We start from the raw sequence: 23,436 nt of genomic DNA, 5'->3' as shown, positions 1-23,436 counted from the left end.
TGTTGAGTAGTGAACACGTTTAATTCTTTTTAATTAATACCTGAAAAACTTCCGACTTCTTGAAGGTAATTACTGGCGGAGTTTCTGCACAGCGCTGTGAGGGGAATGAGATCTGGGGGAGAAAGGGGATTAGAAAGACTCCAAGAAGCAGCATGTGTTAGCCATGCCCCTCGTCTGGCTTGTGAATTAGTAATAAGACCACGATTTCCAGTCTGGATGTTTCTACATCACTGACCTACATTGGCTCCTTTAAGAAGTCTGCAGCACTCCTTGACTTCTGACGAAGGATCCTGTGCTCTGTTTCCCGTGTGTTGAAGCAGACGCGCGATCCCCGCCAGCGGCAGTGTTCATGATGACACTGCATGACAGCTACGCTGCAGCACATCCCTCATTCAGAGAGTGGAAGAGCTCGCTGGGGGTCCTGTGAGATCAGTGTATTGCTGCACCCCTACAGTGCCCCTGGCCTGCTCGCTGGGGGTCCTGTGAGATCAGTGTATTGCTGCACCCCTACAGTGCCCCTGGCCTGCTCGCTGGGGGTCCTGTGAGATCAGTGTATCCCTGCACCCCTACAGTGCCCCTGGCCCGCTCGCTGGGGGTCCTGTGAGATCAGTATATTGCTGCACCCCTACAGTGCCCCTGGCCCGCTCGCTGGGGGTCCTGTGAGATCAGTGTATTGCTGCACCCCTACAGTGCCCCTGGCCCGCTCGCTGGGGGTCCTGTGAGATCAGTGTATCGCTGCACCCCTACAGTGCCCCTGGCCTGCTCGCTGGGGGTCCTGTGAGATCAGTGTATCGCTGCACCCCTACAGTGCCCCTGGCCCGCTCGCTGGGGGTCCTGTGAAATCAGTGTATCGCTGCACCCCTACAGTGCCCCTGGCCCGCTCGCTGGGGGTCCTGTGAAATCAGTGTATCGCTGCACCCCTACAGTGCCCCTGGCCTGCTCGCTGGGGGTCCTGTGAAATCAGTGTATCGCTGCACCCCTACAGTGCCCCTGGCCTGCTCGCTGGGGGTCCTGTGAAATCAGTGTATTGCTGCACCCCTACAGTGCCCCTGGCCCGCTCACTGGGGGTCCTGTGAGATCAGGTATCGCTGCACCCCTACAGTGCCCCTGGCCTGCTCGCTGGGGGTCCTGTGAAATCAGTGTATCGCTGCACCCCTACAGTGCCCCTGGCCCGCTCGCTCATTTCTCTGCCGTTGTTGTTTCCCCCCCTAGACGAGGAGGAGGAGGAGGAGGAGGAAGCAGAGCTAGCGCCTGTGCCCCTCGCGGCTCTCCAGGGATTCTTCAGAGAGGACGACCCCGTCAAACAGCAGCCCAAGAAGAAGAAGCCGTGCAAACCCAAGCAGGGCAAAACCACCCAGCTGAGCAAGAGGAAGAAGGAGGTGATGATGTGCTGACACTTCTCTTACTGAGAGTCATTTCAAGCAGTTCAATAGCATAAACCCACGGCAGTGATGCTGATAATCAATTACCGTGATTAGTATTCTTATCAGTAGCAGGAGTAGTATTAGTATTAGTTTACATTTAATAAGTTAAACATTCAGAACTTTTCACAAATCCTAAACACTGAGAGACACACGCACACACACACACACACACTGACTGAGACACTACACGCAGCACACACACACACACAAACTGTGAGTGCAGTGTGTTGCGCGTGGTTTGACTCTGCTGACGCACACACACTGAGATACACACGCACACACTGAGACGCACATCGATTCCTCTCGCTCGCTTGTCAGCAGTGAGATCTGTTGCACTCTGTGGTAAATATTGACCTCGGCTTCACCTCGGACGCTGCTCCTGCCACTCCAGTGAATAAATCTTGCTGTTGACCTGCAGCTCGAGTCAGCGGCTGGTTATTTAAGCTTGGATTTCTGCAGGGGCCTGTGAAGCAGTGCAGTCCTGCAGAGGGGGAATCCGCACAGTATTATTCAGCTGACCTTTCTCACTGAAGCAGCCCCCGACAGCTGAACTTTTAAAATGTGTTAACTTACAACATCTGGACGCTCAGAGCAAACAGCGGCTTGTTTTTTTTGTTTGCATTGTAACGTGGTAGAAGATTAAATCTTTCCAATAATAATCTCTTGTGAGTGGCCACCTGCTTTTACCAGCCACTTGCAGTATTGTTCCATACAAGCGAATGAGGGCGGTACCTTGAATAAGCAGCCAGTAATGTCGAGGTGGTGTCTGGCTTCTCAAGCACTTCCCTGCCTTGAAAGAACAGCAGTGCATATCAGTGACAGAGTTACAGTGTGTGCGATTCTGCTTTGGTGAACTCAGCACGAGAACACAAGGCATGCTAATTGATTGCCAGCAGCATGCATTACACAAGGCACCAGTAGGTGGCGTGCTCTGGTGACTCCAGTGTACTCCTCACCTACCCTTTCAGAAGCAGTGAGTGGAGTACAGCAGAGCAGGCAGCCCTGTGGTCAGGCGAGATTTGAGAAAGCAGTGGAATGCACTCCTGCCATTGCCAGCTGCACTGTGTTAAACGTGAATCCCGTCCCTTTCTGCACAGACCCTGTTTTTCAAGGCAGGCGAGACACAGGTGGAAAATGTGGCTTCACACAGTGGGACATAAACAGCACAGTTATAATAGGGCAGTTTTGTACTGTATTCACGGGCTAAACTGAAAGTGATCATTGGGGGATATAAACCAACTGGAGTGTCAATGGGGTGTGCTGTCTCGGTTTACAATGTCACCAGAACCCTGATGGAATATAATTCAGTATAAAAGGCAATGCCAGTGATGCCATTGGCTTTCCTTACTGGTATGCCAATGCTGGATAAACACAACCCTATAATTTCTATGCCTTTCGTCAATGTGCATTCAGATAGCGAGTTCCATTTTAATTGTCTTAGTCTGCACTGCAGCACACTCCCTCAAACGATTCATATTTCCATCTCTATTGTATTGTGAGTGAGATGAGGTGCTGCGGGCCCCCCCCCCACCCCCTCCCCCCACTTGTTGTCTAGACATGCTGTAGAGTAGAGCCGCTTTCTGCGATGGCTGGCCACATAACAAGCTCGTTATGCAAACGCATCTGATTGGATGCTGCGCTCTCATTGGCTGGGGCGGAAAAGTCCAGGCACTGTACAGTCCAGTAACCATAGCAACGCAGATGGGCTGCTTGATGAGAAAGTGCTCGCCTGGCTCCTCCTGCTGCTGCTGCTGCTGTTGCCGTTGCTGTGAATCTGGCAGGGTCTGCGCTGTACTCTGCACAGCAGCCCTGTGAATCTGGCAGGGTCTGCGCTGTACACTCCTACCTGAGCACAGCAGCTCTGTGAATCTGGCAGGGTCTGCGCTGTACACTCCTACCTGAGCACAGCAGCTCTGTGAATCTGGCAGGGTCTGCGCTGTACACTCCTACCTGAGCACAGCAGCCCTGTGAATCTGGCAGGGTCTGCGCTGTACACTCCTACCTGAGCACAGCAGCCCAGAGCTGTACACTCCTACCTGAGCACAGCGGCTCTGTGAATCATGGCACAGCAAACATTCCAGTGTTTTCCTACCTGAGCACAGCAGCCCTGTGAATCTGGCAGGGTCTGCGCTGTACACTCCTACCTGAGCACAGCAGCTCTGTGAATCTGGCAGGGTCTGCGCTGTACACTCCTACCTGAGCACAGCAGCCCTGTGAATCTGTCAGGGTCTGCGCTGTACACTCCTACCTGAGCACAGCGGCTCTGTGAATCTGGCAGGGTCTGCGCTGTACTCTCCTACCTGAGCACAGCAGCCCTGTGAATCTGTCAGGGTCTGCGCTGTACACTCCTACCTGAGCACAGCAGCTCTGTGAATCTGGCAGGGTCTGCGCTGTACACTCCTACCTGAGCACAGCAGCTCTGTGAATCTGGCAGGGTCTGCGCTGTAACCTGAGCACAGCAGCCCTGCTGTCAGGGTCTGCGCTGTACACTCCTACCTGAGCACAGCGGCTCTGTGAATCTGGCAGGGTCTGCGCTGTACTCTCCTACCTGAGCACAGCAGCCCTGTGAATCTGTCAGGGTCTGCGCTGTACACTCCTACCTGAGCACAGCGGCTCTGTGAATCTGGCAGGGTCTGCGCTGTACACTCCTACCTGAGCACAGCAGCCCTGTGAATCTGTCAGGGTCTGCGCTGTACACTCCTACCTGAGCACAGCAGCTCTGTGAATCTGGCAGGGTCTGCGCTGTACTCTCCTACCTGAGCACAGCAGCCCTGTGAATCTGTCAGGGTCTGCGCTGTACACTCCTACCTGAGCACAGCAGCTTAGGCATACCTGAGCACAGCAGCCCTGTGAATCTGTCAGGGTCTGCGCTGTACACTCCTACCTGAGCACAGCAGCCCTAAGCACACATCCTACCTGAGCACAGCAGCCCTGTGAATCTGGCAGGGTCTGCGCTGTACACTCCTACCTGAAAGCAAATCAGGGTCTGCGCTGTAACTACCTGAGCAGAGCTCTGTGAATCTGGCAGGGTTGCGCTGTACACTCCTACCTGAGCACAGCAGCCCTGTGAATCTGTCAGGGTCTGCGCTGTACACTCCTACCTGAGCACAGCAGCTCTGTGCATCTGGCAGGGTCTGCGCTGTCGAGACTTGCGACCGTTCCAAGACGCGACAATGTGTACGGATGGAACTAGTGTCGTGAGAACTTAGACCGATCCCAGACGTCGACTTGATGTGAGGATGGACTCGTGTCGTGGGACACTTAGACCGTCCATGACGACGACATGCTTTCATGTCCGTGCGAGCACACTTAGACGCCTCCCAGTACGCGACATTGTTTTGAGGACGCTGGTGTACTCGTGTGTTATGGGACCACTTAGACGGCCCTGACGTCGAACAGGTTGAGGATGGAGACTCTGTGCGGCGGGGCCACTTTAGACGCTATGTCCCAGGACGCGACAGTGTAGTGATGGGACTCAGGTCGTGCGCAGACTCGTATGCAGGTCCCAAGGTCGCGAAATGTGAATCTGGATTCGTGGCCATTATCGGAGATTATTATGATTGTTATTATTATTATTATTATTATTAACAACACACTATCTAAACAGCCTGGAGCTTATTGGAGCGTTTCACAAACACCATTTCAAAAAGTAACTAAGTGGCTGTGGTCCCATTACTAGGTATACGTAGTCATACGAAAATAAGTAAGACTAAATTATCTACGGAGAGATCCGGCCAGCAATAAGTACAGACAAAAAAGAATCTATTTAAAGAAGTCTATTCGTGTGTAATTTTTTAGGTTTGTGCCTGCTCAGGGGTACTCGGTGGTGGAACCAAAATTAGGGTCATGCACCGACACCAGGGTATGATTGAACGGCAACAAAGTTCGAGCCGAATATGATCATAAGCCATTTATTATTAACAGTGTGTATCACAAGTACCAGTATTGTAATAGTGCTGAACTTAGAATGATTCAAACTGCAACACAGTGTGCCTTATTCCCAACCTGACAATCCTTCTCCGCATTAAAAAGCTAGTTTAGTTCAGCCTAATATACATAGTTGTATAGTAATGCTCCCATTCACAGATTCACTGTGTTCAATGCACAAGGCAAACCAACGCAAAGGAAACGCTGGACGTTTCTAAAGAGCTGTGAAGCAGGCTGGGGTTTTTGTTCTGTGCGTGAATGTGTGTGTGTCCACAGGGGGGCGGTAGTGAGGAAGAGGCGGCGCCTGTGTGTCTCAAAGAGCTGCAGGGGGACAGGTCGGAGAGCGAGGGCAGTGACTACTCCCCCATCAAGAAGAAGAAGAAGAAACCAAGGGAGAAGAAGGAGAAGAAGACCAAGCGGAAAAAGAAAGACGAGGAGGAGGAGGAGGAAGAGGAGGAGGAGGAGGATGTGGGGCTCAAGGTGAGGGGAGGGGTCTTGTCATACAGAACTGCGCATGTTTATTACAGCACCCCTGTGGGCTACTGGACTCCACGCCTGACAAAAGAAAGTGTGTGGATGCAGCTTCAAGTAAAGTCGACTTCAGTGACACCAGAGATTTTGAGAAAGTACACAGACGCAGTGCCACACAGCTCTTATTGATGCCAAAGGTGGCCAGGCTAAACTCTAGCATTAAAGGTGCTTTCAGGCATAGCTGTGTTTTTAGTTTTGAATTAGCTTCGTGCAAGATGAGTTAGCAAAAAATGAATAGCTCATTTCTGTAGAAATGTAATAATTTGCATGTGTGCAAAGCGCCATAAATGCCAAATCTTGAGGTGTTCTGATACATTTGCACATTACTGTATTTCACCAAATTCTTAAAGGAGTGCTTTTTGATTTCTTAAACTCTTATCAGGCCTAGCAATATTCTCCCAGGCCCTTTTCTACTCGGACAGCCGCAAGAGTGGAAAGGAAACCTCTTGTAGTTCAAACTCCCTCCAGTGGTCTAGCTGCAATCAGACCATGTGACCCACAGCAGCAGTTCAATAATGCATTTGTTGATGTAGAATCTGATGTGTTTCAGTATCCTGAAGAGCCAAAAGATTCTGAGCCCACTAAAAGTGGTGCATTAATAAAAAGGTGTGACCGTGTTTCTTTTAATCTCCGCTGTGAAACTGTCCTTCAGGAGCCCAAGTCCTCGGCTCAGCTGATGGAGGAGTGGGGGCTGGAGAACGTGGACTATGGCTTCACAGAGGAGGACTACCACACTCTGACAAACTACAAAGCATTCAGCCAGTTCCTGAGGTGAGAAGCACAGGGTTCAGGGTTCGGAATGGTGGGAGGGTTAATTGGGTCAACTAAACACCAGGACTCCCTTATAATAGTTTCCCCACAGTGAAAGCATGCTCTCCAGTGCCCAGTCCCTCTGCTCTGCCCCCCCAGGCCTCTCATTGCCAAGAAGAACCCCAAGATCCCTATGTCTAAGATGATGACGGTCCTGGGGGCGAAGTGGCGCGAGTTCAGCAGCAACAACCCGTTGAAGGGCCTGTCTGCTGCTGCCGCCGCCGCAGCCGTGGCTGCTGCCGTGGAAACCGTGGCTGTGTCCCCGCCCGTCCCTCAGCCCGCGCAGCCTGGAGCAATCAGGAAAGCCAAAACCAAGGAAGGGAAAGGTAACCTGCAAACACCGGGCTCCTGGTTCACGTTCCCTCCTGTTTTCTGCCTCTTTTTCTTTTGCGCTTTTCCTGACTTATTTGTTCTTTCCGTGTTGACTTTCTTTCTCTTCCTGATTTATATTTTTTTCTTCTTCTTTCTGTCTTTCAGCTGTTGTTTTTGTTGCATGCCCTCGTTGCTGTTGTGTTCTTGTAGTTTCATTCCTGGCTGCCCTCTCTTCCAGGCCCGGGGGTGAGAAAGAAAAGTAAAAGCACCAAGGAAGCCAAAAAGAGAGGCAAGAGCAAGAAGATGAAAATCAGACTGGGTGGGTTCGGGAGCAAGCGGAAAAAGGGCTCCTCGGTACGAGACCGCTCCTTCACTCCCCCCTCGCTCCCCCCTCACTCTCCCCTCGCTCCCCCCTCTCCTTCACTCCCGGGGGGAGTGAGAGGGGAGCGGGGGGGAGGGAGAGAGGGGGAGTTCGGGGGGGTGAGGGGGAGAGGGGGGAGGAGAGGGGGGAGCGAGGGGGGGGTGAGGAAGTGAGGGGGGCGGAGGGGGGAGAGGGGGGCGAGAGGAAGTGAGGGGGGAGAGAGAGGGGGGGGGAGCGAGAGGGGGAGCGGAGGGGAGTGAGGGAGGAGGGAAGAGGAGGGAGCGAGGGGGGAGCGGAGGAGTGAGGGGGGGGAGGGCGAGAGGGGGAGCGAGGGGGGGGAGAGAAGTGAGGGGGAGTGAGGAGAGGGGAGCGAGGAGGGGGGAGAGGAAGTGAGGGGGGAGTGAGAGGGGGAGCGTGGGGGGAGGAAGTCAGGGGGGAGCGAGGGGGGAGCGAGAGGGGGAGCGAGGGAGAGGGAGCGAGGGGGGGGCGAGGGAGGGGGAGCGAGGGGGGGGGCGAGGGGGGTAGTGAGGGGGGAGCGAGGGGGGAGAGTGGGGGGCTGAGAGGGGGGGAGCAGGTGGGGGGAGGAAGAGCGGGGGGCGTGGGAGGGGGAGGAGGAGGGAGGGGGGAGTGAGAGGGGAGCGTGGGGGGGGTCCCCCGGGGAGCGGGGGGGAGGAGGGGGAGCGAGGGGGAGCAGGAGGGGAGAGGCGAGGGGGAGCGAGGGGGGGGTGCGCTCCCCCCTCGAGGGTGGGGGAGAAGGAGGGGGGAGGTGGGAGAGGGAGTGGGGGGGAGAGGAAGTGAGGGGGGAGTGAGAGGGGAGCGTGGGGGGGAGTGAGAGAGGAGAGTGGAGGTGGGGGAGAGAGAAGGGAGGGTGGGGGAGGTAGGGGGGGAGCGACTCCCCTCTCCAGAGGCGGAAGTGAGGGGGGGGAGTGAGAGGGGGAGCGAGGGGGGAGTGAGAGGGGAGCGAGGGGGGGAGAGGAGAGGGGGGCGCGAGGGGGAGAGAGGGGAGCGAGAGAGGGGGGCGTTCACTCCCCCCTCGGAGGAAGTCCGAGGGGGGAGCGAGGGGGGAGTGAAGAGGGGAGCGGCGAGGGGGGAGAGGGAGGGAGAGGAGTGGGGAGGGGGGAGCGAGGGGGGAGAGGAGAGGGGGAGGGGAGGGGGGGAGTGTGAGGGGGAGTGAGAGGGGAGCGAGGGGGGGAGAGAGGAAGTGAGAGGGGAGTGCGAGGGGAGCGAGGGGGGGGAAGAGATGGGGAAGTGAGGGGGGGGAGGGGGGAGCGAGGGGGGGCGTGAGGAGGGGAGCGAGGGGGGAGTCGCTCCCCAGGACTCTCGCCTCGCTACCCCCTGAGCGGGGAGGAGTGAGCGGGAGCGAGCGGGGGGAGAGAGGGGCAGCGTGAGGGGGGGAGGAGAGAGGGGGGGAGTGAGGGGGGAGTGAGAGGGGAGCGACGGGGGAGAGAGAGGAAGTGAGGGGGGAGTGAGAGGGGAGCGAGGGGGGGGAGTCGAGAGGGGAACCGAGCCGGGGGGGCGCGGAGAGGGGGAGGAGAGGGGCTCGCCCCTGGGGGAGTGATGGGGGGGAGTGAGGGGAGGGGGGGGGCAGGAGAGGGGAACGAGGGGGGAGCGAGGGGGGAGATCCTTGGGAGGAGAGAGAGGGGGGAGTTCTCCCCCTCGCTCTCCCCTCGCTACCCCCTCACTCACCCCCTCTCCCCCTCTCTTTCCTCTCTCACCATCACTACCCCCTCACTCACCCCCTCTGTCCCCTTCTCTTCGCCCTCTCTCTCCCCGTCACTCCCCTGCAGTGCAAGCCCCGTAATGCCGAGTGCTTGTGTTCCACAGAGCGAGGAGGATGAGCGGGAGGAGTCTGATTTCGACGAGGGCAGCATCCACAGCGCCTCGGTGCGCTCCGAGGCTTCCCTGCAGCAGAAGAGGAAGGGGCGCAGGGGCCAGCAGAAAAAGAAGAAGAGTAAGACTGGGGCTTTTTAACATGCGCTTAGAGAGTCAGTGTCAGCAACTGTTTGAGGGTCTGGTCTCTGTGAGCTGTGCTGATTGCATGTCTGCTCTGTGTTTGAGGGTCTCTGCACTGTACTGATTGCATGTCTGCTCTGTGTTTGAGGGTCTCTGCACTGTGCTGATTGCATGTCTGTTCTGTGTTTGAGGGTCTGGTCTCTGTGAGCTGTGGTGATTGCATGTCTGCTCTGTGTTTGAGGGTCTGGTCTCTGCACTGTGCTGATTGCATGTCTGCTCTGTGTTTGAGGGTCTCTGCACTGTGCTGATTGCATGTCTGCTCTGTGTTTGAGGGTCTGGTCTCTGTGAGCTGTGGTGATTGCATGTCTGCTCTGTGTTTGAGGGTCTGGTCTCTGTGAGCTGTGGTGATTGCATGTCTGCTCTGTGTTTGAGGGTCTGGTCTCTGTGAGCTGTGGTGATTGCATGTCTGCTCTGTGTTTGAGGGTCTGGTCTCTGTGAGCTGTGGTGATTGCATGTCTGCTCTGTGTTTGAGGGTCTGGTCTCTGTGAGCTGTGGTGATTGCATGTCTGCTCTGTGTTTGAGGGTCTGGTCTGTGAGCTGTGGTGATTGCATGTCTGCTCTGTGTTTGAGGGTCTGGTCTCTGTGAGCTGTGCTGATTGCATGTCTGCTCTGTGTTTGAGGGTCTCTGCACTGTGCTGATTGCATGTCTGCTCTGTGTTTGAGGGTCTCTGCACTGTGCTGATTGCATGTCTGCTCTGTGTTTGAGGGTCTGGTCTCTGTGAGCTGTGGTGATTGCATGTCTGCTCTGTGTTTGAGGGTCTGGTCTCTGTGAGCTGTGGTGATTGCATGTCTGCTCTGTGTTTGAGGGTCTGGTCTCTGTGAGCTGTGGTGATTGCATGTCTGCTCTGTGTTTGAGGGTCTGGTCTCTGTGAGCTGTGGTGATTGCATGTCTGCTCTGTGTTTGAGGGTCTGGTCTCTGTGAGCTGTGGTGATTGCATGTCTGCTCTGTGTTTGAGGGTCTGGTCTCTGTGAGCTGTGGTGATTGCATGTCTGCTCTGTGTTTGAGGGTCTGGTCTCTGTGAGCTGTGGTGATTGCATGTCTGCTCTGTGTTTGAGGGTCTGGTCTCTGTGAGCTGTGGTGATTGCATGTCTGCTCTGTGTTTGAGGGTCTGGTCTCTGTGAGCTGTGGTGATTGCATGTCTGCTCTGTGTTTGAGGGTCTGGTCTCTGTGAGCTGTGGTGATTGCATGTCTGCTCTGTGTTTGAGGGTCTGGTCTCTGTGAGCTGTGGTGATTGCATGTCTGCTCTGTGTTTGAGGGTCTGGTCTCTGTGAGCTGTGGTGATTGCATGTCTGCTCTGTGTTTGAGGGTCTGGTCTCTGTGAGCTGTGGTGATTGCATGTCTGCTCTGTGTTTGAGGGTCTGGTCTCTGTGAGCTGTGGTGATTGCATGTCTGCTCTGTGTTTGAGGGTCTGGTCTCTGTGAGCTGTGGTGATTGCATGTCTGCTCTGTGTTTGAGGGTCTGGTCTCTGTGAGCTGTGGTGATTGCATGTCTGCTCTGTGTTTGAGGGTCTGGTCTCTGTGAGCTGTGGTGATTGCATGTCTGCTCTGTGTTTGAGGGTCTGGTCTCTGTGAGCTGTGGTGATTGCATGTCTGCTCTGTGTTTGAGGGTCTGGTCTCTGTGAGCTGTGGTGATTGCATGTCTGCTCTGTGTTTGAGGGTCTGGTCTCTGTGAGCTGTGGTGATTGCATGTCTGCTCTGTGTTTGAGGGTCTGGTCTCTGTGAGCTGTGGTGATTGCATGTCTGCTCTGTGTTTGAGGGTCTGGTCTCTGTGAGCTGTGGTGATTGCATGTCTGCTCTGTGTTTGAGGGTCTGGTCTCTGTGAGCTGTGGTGATTGCATGTCTGCTCTGTGTTTGAGGGTCTGGTCTCTGTGAGCTGTGGTGATTGCATGTCTGCTCTGTGTTTGAGGGTCTGGTCTCTGTGAGCTGTGGTGATTGCATGTCTGCTCTGTGTTTGAGGGTCTGGTCTCTGTGAGCTGTGGTGATTGCATGTCTGCTCTGTGTTTGAGGGTCTGGTCTCTGTGAGCTGTGGTGATTGCATGTCTGCTCTGTGTTTGAGGGTCTGGTCTCTGTGAGCTGTGGTGATTGCATGTCTGCTCTGTGTTTGAGGGTCTGGTCTCTGTGAGCTGTGGTGATTGCATGTCTGCTCTGTGTTTGAGGGTCTGGTCTCTGTGAGCTGTGGTGATTGCATGTCTGCTCTGTGTTTGAGGGTCTGGTCTCTGTGAGCTGTGGTGATTGCATGTCTGCTCTGTGTTTGAGGGTCTGGTCTCTGTGAGCTGTGGTGATTGCATGTCTGCTCTGTGTTTGAGGGTCTGGTCTCTGTGAGCTGTGGTGATTGCATGTCTGCTCTGTGTTTGAGGGTCTGGTCTCTGTGAGCTGTGGTGATTGCATGTCTGCTCTGTGTTTGAGGGTCTGGTCTCTGTGAGCTGTGGTGATTGCATGTCTGCTCTGTGTTTGAGGGTCTGGTCTCTGTGAGCTGTGGTGATTGCATGTCTGCTCTGTGTTTGAGGGTCTGGTCTCTGTGAGCTGTGGTGATTGCATGTCTGCTCTGTGTTTGAGGGTCTGGTCTCTGTGAGCTGTGGTGATTGCATGTCTGCTCTGTGTTTTTTCGAGTTGAAGAAGGGGACGGTTACGAAACGGATCACCAGGACTACTGCGAGGTGTGCCAGCAGGGCGGAGAGATCATCTTGTGTGACACCTGTCCTCGAGCCTACCACCTGGTGTGCCTGGATCCCGAGCTGGAGAAGGCTCCAGAGGGGAAGTGGAGCTGCCCGCACTGCGTAAGCAAACCTCCAGTCAAGGGGTCTCATTGAACCGGATTGAGCTGATTAGCATGTTAGCAAAGTGTACCCTCTCGTCAAGGTTTCCTTCAAGATATTTCATGGGAACGCTTGAGTTCTGGTCTCCGATCGTTTTGAACCCATATCTTCCTCCTGACAAACCTTCTCTTCTTTTCACAGGGTTCATTTTTAATTATAATAAACTATAAAACGATAAGTTAACCCAGATTGGTCTAAAATTTGATTCACTAGGAGAGCACTGCCTTTGTGTGCACTAGGAACCAAAGCGTGGTTTGGTTCCTTCTGCAAGGTGTCTAACAGCAGGCTGTGTGCCGGCAGGAGAAGGAAGGGATCCAGTGGGAGCCCAAGGAGGAAGAGGAGGAAGAGGAGGAGGTGGGGGAGGAGGAAGAGGACGACCACTTGGAGTTCTGCCGGGTGTGCAAGGATGGGGGGGAGCTGCTGTGCTGTGACACCTGCCCCTCCTCCTACCACATCCACTGCCTCAACCCGCCCCTGCCAGAGATACCCAACGGGGAGTGGCTCTGCCCACGATGCATGGTGAGTGATGCAGCCGTCCTCCAGTAACACGGTTTAACCTGCGCATGGGCGTGTTCCAAGGCAATAAAAACACACCAGTGTCGTCAGGTCTTCACCCTGGGCTGTTTAAGCACTGATATCCCGCTATCCAGTCACATGCGCGCTGCCTGCATCCACTCGAACACAAAGTCACGTTGCCTGTCTTCCATTTGGTTTCCAGTGCCCGCCCCTGAAAGGCAAGGTACAGCGGATCCTGCACTGGGTATGGGGGGAGCCCCCCCTGCCCCCGGAGTGCCCCCCAGGCTTTGGATCTGCGGACCCCAGGGCGCCCCGGCCCCCCCTGAAGGGGCACCCTGAGAGGGAGCTGTATGTCAAGTGGGCCGGGCTGTCCTACTGGCACTGCTCGTGGGTCAGCGAGCTGCAGGTGAGTGCCAGCTCCAGCCAGGACCGCAGAACCATCACACCTGGAGTTTAAAGGCTTTGCTCGCCACATTGTTCATTTAAATTTCAAGGAAATGCATTTTCTCTAAACTGAAGTTCTTTCAATAAACACGATTGAGGAACTTATATATATATATTTTTTAGGAGATAAATCTTAACAGATTTTCAACTCTGAAATCAGTAATCATCCCGGAATGCTTGTGCAGGAATTGCAGGGAATGCGTTTCAGTTGTATCACCTGCGCCCTTGCTAATGTTCCTCTGTCTGCTGCCCCTCCCTCTCAGCTGGAGCTGTACCACACGGTGATGTACCGCAACTACCAGCGCAAGAACGACATGGACGAGCCCCCCCCTTACGACTACGGCTCGGACAACGAGGAGATGAAGAGCGAGAAACGCAAGAGCAAGGACCCCCAGTATGCCCTCATGGAGGAGCGCTTCTACCGCTACGGGATCAAACCAGAGTGGATGATCATTCACAGGGTCTTCAACCACAGGTCGGGGGGGGGAGGGGAGAGGGAAGGGAGAGGGAGAGGTGAGAGGGAGAGGGGATGGACCTACTGGTAAGTGGATGATCATTCACCAGGGTCCCCAACCACCAGGTCAGGGGGGACCTGGGGGAAGAGGGGGGTGAGGAAGATGGAGTGGATGATCCCCTCACAGGGTCTTCAACCACAGGTCAGGGGGGCTACTTAGGTAGGGTCCCAGAGGGGGGAGGAGATGGAGTGCATGATCATTCACAGGGTCTTCAACGTCAGGTCTTCATACACTACCTGCTTGACGGGGGTGGAAGGGCGAGGGTAGAAGGAGATGGAGTGGAGTGGAGTGATATTCACAGGGTCTTCACACCACAGGTTCCGGTCCCCCGGTCTGCCTGGGGGGAGGAGGGTGCGGAGTGGTGGGGGAGAAGGAAGTGGTAGACATTCACCGGTCTTCAACCACAGGTCCTCTACACTGCCCTCGGAGGTGGGGGGGATGGGAGAGGGAGAAGGAGATGGAGTGGATGATCATTCACAGGGTCTTCAACCACAGGGGAGGAGGGAAGGGGAGAGGGAGAGGTGAGAGGGGGAGGGGGAGTGGAAATGGGACTGGGGGGCGAGCTGATCCAATCTTTCTAACCCACACTGGGGCAGTTTCCCTGCGATTTGCCCATAGGGTAAAATTTGGGAATACATTTAGGAATGGGGCATGCATTTACAGAACATGATTGGGTTCAGTTTGAGTTTGAGCTGTGTTGCACACGTGCTCTTTTTGAATGGGATTCTGTGCTGAAGTGCAGTTGGATTTATTGCTGGGAGTCTGTGGTCGCTGTGCCAAGCCTCCACCTCAAGCACTGACACTAATCCAGAGAGATACAGCAGCTCCTCACAGCTCTGTCTCTCATCCAGACTGATCCGACACGCTCTGTAATAGCAGGGCCCTGCCAAGCAGCTTCCTCCGCTCGGCCAGACCGTGATCCAGAGCCTGCAGCTTTTCTACTCTGAGATCATCTGCACAGCACCTAACGACACCCGACCAGTGCGAATCGCTAGCGGATCACAGTGGGGTCCCCCTAGGGCTAGGTTTCAACGTCTCGTTTATAAATCACATGTCAGAAATCACAGCAAAGTATTTGCCAAAACTCCAGTACCTCTTACCCTGTGTACAGATGCCATCCCTGCACAGAACACCAAGCCTAATTCCTTTGACCTTTTGTAAAAGGGATCATCCTATTAACCCCACTCTTTAAATTATGATGGACTTGACACTAGTCTCTCTGAAGAAAATAAAAAAAAATGTTTAATTCATCAAAACAGACTGCAGAGTGCGCAGTATAGCAAGGGGATGGAAATAAGACTCAGTGTATAGCAACCAGTTTTATTTTTGTATACCGCTTTTCCTGTAGAACATCTCAAAGTGCAAAATTCTTCAGCAATTGTTAATAACATCTACCTATAAAGAATAATAAATAAATAGATAATACATTAGAAACAGCACTGAAAAAAGAAAGCCATTTTTAAAAGTTAATACGAAAGCCGTTACAATATATCAATTCATGTGAAACATCCATTCTAAGTTATATTAAAAAAAAAACAGTTGATTGCCACAAGCCAAGGAAAACAGGTGTGTCTCAAGTGTAGATTTCAGCCTCTCACACATAGTGACAGTGAGTTCCAAAGAGCAGGAGCATTCAGGGAACCTCCCAACGGTACGCATCGAGCTGCTGAAAAGCCAACAGCCCAGCGCCCGACGACATCAACATGCAATAAATCTCTCAAATATGAAGGACCGGTTCCCAGGACAGCCTTACAGGCGCAGGCTTGTCGCTAAGTAGTCCAGCCTGTCTTGTTTGTTTGTCATTGTGCAGCTTCGATAGCAATGGAGACGTCCACTACCTGATCAAGTGGAGGGACTTGCCTTACGACCAGTGCACCTGGGAGATTGACAACTTTGACATTCCAGAATACAACCATTTCAAACAAGCCTACTGGAACCACAGGTGAGACGTCGTTTACACACGCGCGCGCCCGCCTTCCATGCCATTGAGTGACTTTACTGGATTTTACTGGATTTTACCTGGGTTTTTTTTTTTTTGCAATCTTTTCCGAGTCGTTGTTGCAGTTTACTCAAATATTGTTGTAGATTTCTTTATTTTTTATTTCGTATTGCGTTGATATTTTTCTGTGTTAAGGGCGCTTTGACCAGATCTATTGCAGTGATATCCACTCCGAAGAATTGTGTTGCAGAACAGGTCACAGTAAAGCAGATGAGTTAATGAGTAGTCCCTGAGGGTTGTGGCGTGGGAGCTGATCTCTCCCTGTGTGCGCTCCGGGCTCTACAGGGACCTGATGCTGGGAGAGGATATCCGACCCCCGGGAATCAAGAAATGGAGGAAGATGAAGGACGATAAGCCCCCGGAGATCCCCAATGTGGACGTGAGTGAGCAGCCCAACTTCAGCTACACGATAATCAGGGGATGCAGTGAAGCTGGGCGTAAAAAAAGGGTTACATTAAAAAAACATGCTTTACAGTCATTGATGTAGACTTCGATTCCAAATGCTGTATAGTCCTTGAAAGCATTGATAGAGATTCTTAGTTACGTTCCGAGCGTTTTAACAAAGGTGTTTCAGTGTTGTTGTTAACAGTGCAGGCTGTGCATTCTGGAGCTCTTCAAGCTTCTCCTCCTGCTTCTGTCTTTCAGCCCACAATCAAGTTTGACAAGCAGCCATGGTACATCGACTCGACGGGGGGCAGCCTGCACCCCTACCAGCTGGAGGGGCTCAACTGGCTGCGCTTCTCCTGGGCGCAGGGCACCGACACCATCCTGGCAGACGAGATGGGGCTGGGCAAGACCGTCCAGACCATCGTCTTCCTCTACTCGCTCTACAGGGAGGTGGGCAGCGCTCTCGGCTGGGCCTCGGTGCCCCAGCCCAGAACCAGACTCTGTGGCTCCGGGCTTGCAATGGGATCCAGCCAGACTCTGTGGCTCCGGGCTTGCAATGGGATCCAGCCAGACTCTGTGGCTGTGGGCTTGCAATGGGATCCAGCCAGATTCTGTGGCTCTGGGCTTGCAGTGGGATCCAGCCAGACTCTGTGGCTGTGGGCTTGCAGTGGGATCCAGCCAGACTGTGGCTCTGGGCTTGCAATGGGATCCAGCAGACTCTGTGGCTGTGGGCTTGCAGTGGGATCCAGCCAGACTGTGGCTCTGGGCTTGCAATGGGATCCAGCAGACTCTGTGGCTGTGGGCTTGCAGTGGGATCTAACCAGACTGTGGCTCTGGGCTTGCAGTGGGATCCAGCAGGTTCTCGCTCTCAAACCCTTGTAAATGTTTACCAGGGTTAGAGCACAGCAGAGTGTGATAAAGCACAGTGAAAGCATGGTGAAACTGCAATACTGTGGTAAACTTTTATTCGGATGGTATGGACACTGCTAATCTGAGAGGGAGAAAACTTTGAGAAGCCTACAGCTTCAAATGTCGTTGTTGCAACTATGCCCGTTTATGGTATTGCAAGCGGTTTTGGACTCCAACACATTCTCATCACTCAGGAAGGGGTTAAGCCACTTACTTGCACATTTAGAATAACTCAGGATCGCTTTCAGTGATAGTTAAGGCAATCAGCATTATAGATCATGCATGAGATGCCAACCAAATCACTGTTGGGGATCTGCCTTAATTGCAGTACATCTTAAACCTGAGCACAGATGTCATTCAATGCATTGAACTAAACGTGACAAAAAACTACTTTTTCTGTGCAATAGCAGTTCATGAGTGCAGTCTTAGTTTTTGCGATTCATAATAAGTAAATATGTTGTGTGTGTAGAGTCTCTCATTTTGCACAGTTTCAGCAACCAGAAGCTCTAGTCCAGACTGCAATAGCGGTCACCCTGCCCGCGACTTATTAACTGTTTGATTTGTCGCTCAGGGACACTCCAAGGGGCCGTACCTGGTCAGCGCCCCGCTGTCCACCATCATTAACTGGGAGCGCGAGTTCGAGATGTGGGCTCCGGACTTCTACGTGGTCACCTACACCGGGGACAAGGACAGCCGCGCGGTCATCCGCGAGAACGAGTTCTCCTTCGAAGAGACCCCTGTCAAGATGGGCCGCAAGGTCTTTCGCATGAAGGTAGGAGAGCCACGGGGGCTTTGCAGTGGTAGACTCTTCGAAGGGCTGGAGTCTGCAGCTCCTCCTGCTGCCTCGTGCCTCTCGCGGGTCTCATTGTTGCTCTTGCCTCCCTGCAGAAGGACACTCAGATCAAGTTCCACGTGCTGCTGACCTCCTACGAGCTGATCACCATCGACCAGGCCATCCTGGGCTCCATCGAGTGGGCCTGCCTGGTGGTGGACGAGGCTCACCGCCTCAAGAACAACCAGTCAAAGGCAGGTGTCTGTGCACGCGTGCAAACCAAAGAATGACACTTTCATCTGATCTTAAACCTGGCTCCTGCGAGAGCTGCATGTCAGTGAAAAGGAGGCGACTTTTTTTCTTACCCATTTTTACTGAGCTGCTCAATGTTTTAGGTTTGTTGTATTAACCCCGGCCAGGCTCCTGCACTAGCCCAAAACACATGTAAAGCTGGCTAGTTAGCGCTGCTCTCTCCTGTCGTCTCTCCGCAGTTCTTTCGAGTGCTGAATGGCTACAAGATCTACTACAAGCTGCTGCTGACAGGAACCCCCCTGCAGAATAACCTGGAGGAGCTCTTCCACCTGCTCAACTTCCTCACCCCCGAGAGGTTCAAGTAAGCCAGCCGCGGTCACTTCAAACAGGGCTCCAAGCCATGCAGGGCAGCAGGCACAGAGAGCTGGGATACTGGCCAGTCCAGTCTTGCAAAGCTCTGACGAGTCTGTGACGACTGCATTTAGGACGTCGCACTTAACAGACACAAAACGTCTCCCGGTACTTCAATTTCCGTTTCAGACGAAATAATTCTTTTATTTCCTGAAACCGCTAAATCCGGGCCAAATGATTTCTAACTGATCGTGAGATGAGTGTTTCTGAGGTTGTGGGTGTTCTCCCCTCCGCTGCAGTAACCTGGACGGATTCCTGGAGGAGTTTGCTGACATCTCGAAGGAGGACCAGATCAAGAAGCTGCACGACCTGCTGGGGCCCCACATGCTGAGGAGGCTGAAGGCCGACGTCTTCAAGAACATGCCGTCCAAGACAGAGCTGATCGTGCGCGTGGAGCTGAGCCCCATGCAGAAGTGAGTGTGAACCAGGGGGAGAGACAGAGGCCCATTCACTACATTATAGACATGGAAATAAGGCTCATATTGCAGAGCACTTTCACCCAGTCCAGGTTTTAATATGAGCTACATAGCCACAGTGTGTGGGAAACAAGCTCGGGTGTGTCTGATTAAACTCATAGTGAAACCAGGCTTGGATCAGCCTGCTATGCAATGGGAGTCAATGGGCTGGTTCATGCCTCTCCAGTCTGAGCTCTAGCCTCTTATCTGAACTCTAGCTTCTCCAGTCTGAGCTCTAGCCTCTTGTCTGATCTCTAGTCTCTCCAGTCTGAGCTCTAGCCTCTTGTCTGATCTCTAGTCTCTCCAGTCTGATCTCTAGTCTCTCCAGTCTGATCTCTAGCCTCTCCAGTCTGATCTCTAGCCTCTCCAGTCTGATCTCTAGCCTCTCCAGTCTGATCTCTAGTCTCTCCAGTCTGATCTCTAGTCTCTCCAATCTGATCTCTAGCCTCTTATCTGAGCTCTAGTCTCTCCAGTCTGATCTCTAGTCTCTCCAATCTGATCTCTAGCCTTTTGTCTGAGCTCTGTTCTCTCCAGTCTGATCTCTAGTCTCTCCAGTCTGATCTCTAGTCTCTCAAATCTGATCTCTAGCCTTTTGTCTGAGCTCTGTTCTCTCCAGTCTGATCTCTAGTCTCTCCAGTCTGATCTCTAGTCTCTCCAGTCTGATCTCTAGTCTCTCCAGTCTGATCTCTAGCCTCTTGTCTGAGCTCTAGTCTCTCCAATCTGATCTCTAGTCTCTCCAGTCTGATCTCTAGCCTCTCCAGTCTGAGCTCTAGTCTCTCCAGTCTGATCTCTAGTCTCTCCAATCTGATCTCTAGCCTTTTGTCTGAGCTCTGTTCTCTCCAGTCTGATCTCTAGTCTCTCCAGTCTGATCTCTAGTCTCTCCAGTCTGATCTCTAGTCTCTCCAGTCTGATCTCTAGCCTCTTGTCTGAGCGCTAGTCTCTCCAGTCTGATCTCTAGCCTCTTGTCTGAGCTCTAGTCTCTCCAGTCTGATCTCTAGTCTCTCCAGTCTGATCTCTAGCCTCTCCAGTCTGATCTCTAGCCTCTCCAGTCTGATCTCTAGTCTCTCCAGTCTGATCTCTAGTCTCTCCAATCTGATCTCTAGCCTCTCAAGTCTGAGCTCTAGTCTCTCCAGTCTGATCTCTAGTCTCTCCAATCTGATCTCTAGTCTCTCCAATCTGATCTCTAGCCTCTCCAGTCTGATCTCTAGTCTCTCCAGTCTGATCTCTAGTCTCTCCAGTCTGATCTCTAGTCTCTCCAATCTGATCTCTAGCCTCTTGTCTGAGCTCTAGTCTCTCCAGTCTGATCTCTAGTCTCTCCAGTCTGATCTCTAGTCTCTCCAGTCTGATCTCTAGTCTCTCCAGTCTGATCTCTAGCCTCTTATCTGAGCTCTAGTCTCTCCAATCTGATCTCTAGTCTCTCCAGTCTGATCTCTAGCCTCTCCAGTCTGATCTCTAGTCTCTCCAGTCTGATCTCTAGTCTCTCCAATCTGATCTCTAGCCTCTTGTCTGAGCTCTGTTCTCTCCAGTCTGATCTCTAGTCTCTCCAGTCTGATCTCTAGTCTCTCCAGTCTGATCTCTAGCCTCTTGTCTGAGCGCTAGTCTCTCCAGTCTGATCTCTAGCCTCTTGTCTGAGCTCTAGTCTCTCCAGTCTGATCTCTAGTCTCTCCAGTCTGATCTCTAGCCTCTTGTCTGAAGTATGAAGCAGCCTGCAGCCCTGCTGTTCTGTGTTTCTCACTTGGGGACTCTGTGACCCACAGGAAGTACTACAAGTTCATCCTGACGCGGAACTTCGAGGCTCTGAACTCGAAAGGGGGCGGGAACCAGGTGTCTCTCCTCAACATCATGATGGACCTGAAGAAGTGCTGCAACCACCCCTACCTGTTCCCCGTCGCTGCTGTGGTACGAGACCCCTCCACTGCTACAGCTCCCTGCCTGAACTGCAAGCATAGCAAAGTGTATTAGAGCAGAGCTAAAGCATAGGCAAGCATTGTAAATCACAGTGAGGTCTGGTAAAGCATAGGGAAGCATTTTAAAGCACAGAGGTCTGGTAAAGCATAGGGAAGCATTGTAAAGCACAGAGGTCTGGTAAAGCATAGGGAAGCATTGTAAAGCACAGAGAGGTCTGGTAAAGCATAGGGAAGCATTGTAAAGCACAGAGGTCTGGTAAAGCATAGGGAAGCATTGTAAAGCACAGAGAGGTCTGGTAAAGCATAGGGAAGCATTGTAAAGCACAGAGAGGTCTGGTAAAGCATAGGGAAGCATTGTAAAGCACAGAGGTCTGGTAAAGCATAGGGAAGCATTGTAAAGCACAGAGAGGTCTGGTAAAGCACAGGGAAGCATTGTAAAGCACAGAGAGGTCTGGTAAAGCATAGGGAAGCATTGTAAAACACAGAGGTCTGGTAAAGCATAGGGAAGCATTGTAAAGCACAGAGAGGTACGGTAAAGCAAATGGGGGAAAAAACCCTTGAAAAGCATGGTAAGCTGTAGTCACTGTACTGGTTTAGACTGGCTATGCTGAATCAGTAGTGGTGTGTTTTTGAAAAGGTTTGTGGTAGGCTGACAGAACACAGCTTGCATGACGTTGGTGCTGTAGGGGCTTTGTGACGCTGCTGTGCTGTTTGTATGCAGGAGGCTCCAGTGCTGCCCAATGGCTCCTACGATGGGAACTCGCTGGTCAGGTCCTCAGGGAAACTCACGCTGCTGCAGACCATGCTGAGGAAGCTGAAGGACGGAGGACACAGAGTTCTCATCTTCTCACAGGCGAGTAGCTTCTACCAGCATCACTGCCATTGCAACCTGCAGAGCCAGACAGCAGCACCCTGCCTGTATCCAACCAGAAATAAAAGGGAAGCTCCCGTTAGCCCTGCTGCACCCAGTCCTCCCCTTCTCTAGGGATGTTATTGAAACGACTGTGGCGAACCGGCTCGGAACAGATCGCGCCCGTCCCACCTGAGTCTGTAGACTTTCTGATAGCAGCTGGAAAGGAGCTGGTGCTGAGCTGAAGCTCCGGTGTAAACTCTGCCCTGTCCTTCACTGCGCTTGCCTTGCAGATGACGAAGATGCTGGACCTGCTGGAGGACTTCCTGGAGTACGAGGGGTACAAGTACGAGAGGATCGACGGGGGGATCACGGGGGGGCTGCGGCAGGAAGCCATCGATCGCTTCAACGGTAAGAGCAGCTCTGGGAAGCGGAGCGGCTTTCCACACAGCTTGAGAGTCACTTTCTCTGCAAGGTCCCAGGCGGGGAGAGTCCGCTTGCCATTGGTTTCTGCCATTAGTGCCTGGCCCCTTTGAGCTTCCTAGAGAAAAATACAGGGGTCTACCAGTGATCATTTGTTGCAAATTCAACCCTGTAAAATTCATAATTAAACAAATTTAATTTATTTGAAAGTGGTAAAAAATAGACACATGGCCAATGAGCAGGTGTTTAGGCGCTGTGTTGTTGGGCATGCAGTACCCGAGTGTTCCACATGATGTCAGCACCCTCTTGTCTCCCCTCTTGTCTGGTGTGCCGTGCAGCTCCTGGCGCTCAGCAGTTCTGCTTCCTGCTCTCCACGCGGGCGGGGGGGCTGGGCATCAACCTGGCGACGGCTGACACGGTCATCATCTACGACTCTGACTGGAACCCCCACAACGACATCCAGGTGAACCCCCTTGCTGTGTTCTGGGCTTATTTCACCATTCCGTAATTCCCCATCAGACTATGTTGACAGTGAACTATAGTGTACAAGGGGCCCCTCGCTAATGCATTGATCGAAGTAGTTGATATAATGTGTTGGTGTGTGAATCGGGTGGTGGAATTACAAGCAGGTGCTTTACCCAGTGTGTTACGAAGGAGCGTTTACTGTGTCTGACTAGCCCGTGGTCTGTGTGTGCGTGTGCGTCTCCATGGCAGGCGTTCAGCCGAGCTCACCGGATCGGGCAGAACAAGAAGGTGATGATCTACCGCTTCGTGACGCGGGCCTCGGTGGAGGAGCGCATCACGCAGGTGGCCAAGCGCAAGATGATGCTCACCCACCTGGTGGTGCGGCCCGGCCTGGGCTCCAAGACCGGCTCCATGTCCAAGCAGGAGCTTGATGACATCCTCAAGTTCGGCACAGAGGAGCTGTTCAAGGATGACGTGGAGGGAGCCCGGACCAACGGTAACACACGCACACACAATGACTCACTGATTCACACACACACACACACGCACACACACTGACTCACTGATTCACACACACACACACACACACACACACTGACTCACTGATTCACACACACACACACGCACACTCACTGACACACACACACACACACACACACACACACTCACTGATTCACACACACACACAACTCACTGATTCACACAACACACAACGTGACACACTGACTGACTGATTCACACACACACACACACACACACACTGCACACACTTCTCACACATCCACTGAGTGACTCACTGGGACACACACACATGATTCTCACGCAAACACACCACTGTGTCACTGACTCGATCACTGACTCACATGTGTGGCTGAGTGACTAACACACACACACACACACACACACACACACTACTGATTGACAAGTGACACCACAC

The 23,436-nt window shown here is 53.1% G+C and overlaps 1 protein-coding gene across 2 annotated transcripts in view; it reads left to right on the top strand.

Moving 5' to 3' along the window:
• Window positions 1-5,794: 5,794 nt before the first annotated feature.
• The window catches only part of LOC121329166 (chromodomain-helicase-DNA-binding protein 5-like), a 28,868-nt gene continuing 11,226 nt past the window's right edge, over window positions 5,795-23,436 (top strand). For both annotated transcript variants that reach the window (XM_041274571.1, XM_041274570.1), the window contains exons 1-21: window positions 5,795-5,831; window positions 6,535-6,653; window positions 6,792-7,018; window positions 7,243-7,358; window positions 9,190-9,316; window positions 11,989-12,155; window positions 12,495-12,713; window positions 12,913-13,116; window positions 13,418-13,629; window positions 15,480-15,611; window positions 15,954-16,047; window positions 16,314-16,505; window positions 17,536-17,736; window positions 17,853-17,990; window positions 18,228-18,349; window positions 18,639-18,812; window positions 20,612-20,753; window positions 21,483-21,614; window positions 21,905-22,022; window positions 22,373-22,497; window positions 22,749-22,995. In XM_041274571.1, the coding sequence (XP_041130505.1) occupies window positions 6,559-6,653; window positions 6,792-7,018; window positions 7,243-7,358; window positions 9,190-9,316; window positions 11,989-12,155; window positions 12,495-12,713; window positions 12,913-13,116; window positions 13,418-13,629; window positions 15,480-15,611; window positions 15,954-16,047; window positions 16,314-16,505; window positions 17,536-17,736; window positions 17,853-17,990; window positions 18,228-18,349; window positions 18,639-18,812; window positions 20,612-20,753; window positions 21,483-21,614; window positions 21,905-22,022; window positions 22,373-22,497; window positions 22,749-22,995 (3,184 nt within the window). In that variant the 5' untranslated portion in view covers window positions 5,795-5,831; window positions 6,535-6,558. The remainder of the gene's footprint in view (window positions 5,832-6,534; window positions 6,654-6,791; window positions 7,019-7,242; window positions 7,359-9,189; window positions 9,317-11,988; window positions 12,156-12,494; window positions 12,714-12,912; window positions 13,117-13,417; window positions 13,630-15,479; window positions 15,612-15,953; window positions 16,048-16,313; window positions 16,506-17,535; window positions 17,737-17,852; window positions 17,991-18,227; window positions 18,350-18,638; window positions 18,813-20,611; window positions 20,754-21,482; window positions 21,615-21,904; window positions 22,023-22,372; window positions 22,498-22,748; window positions 22,996-23,436) is intronic.

The sequence above is a fragment of the Polyodon spathula genome, chromosome 16 (genome assembly GCF_017654505.1).
Source record: "Polyodon spathula isolate WHYD16114869_AA chromosome 16, ASM1765450v1, whole genome shotgun sequence".
NCBI lineage: Eukaryota > Metazoa > Chordata > Actinopteri > Acipenseriformes > Polyodontidae > Polyodon > Polyodon spathula.
This window is presented reverse-complemented; position numbering and strand designations above follow the sequence as displayed.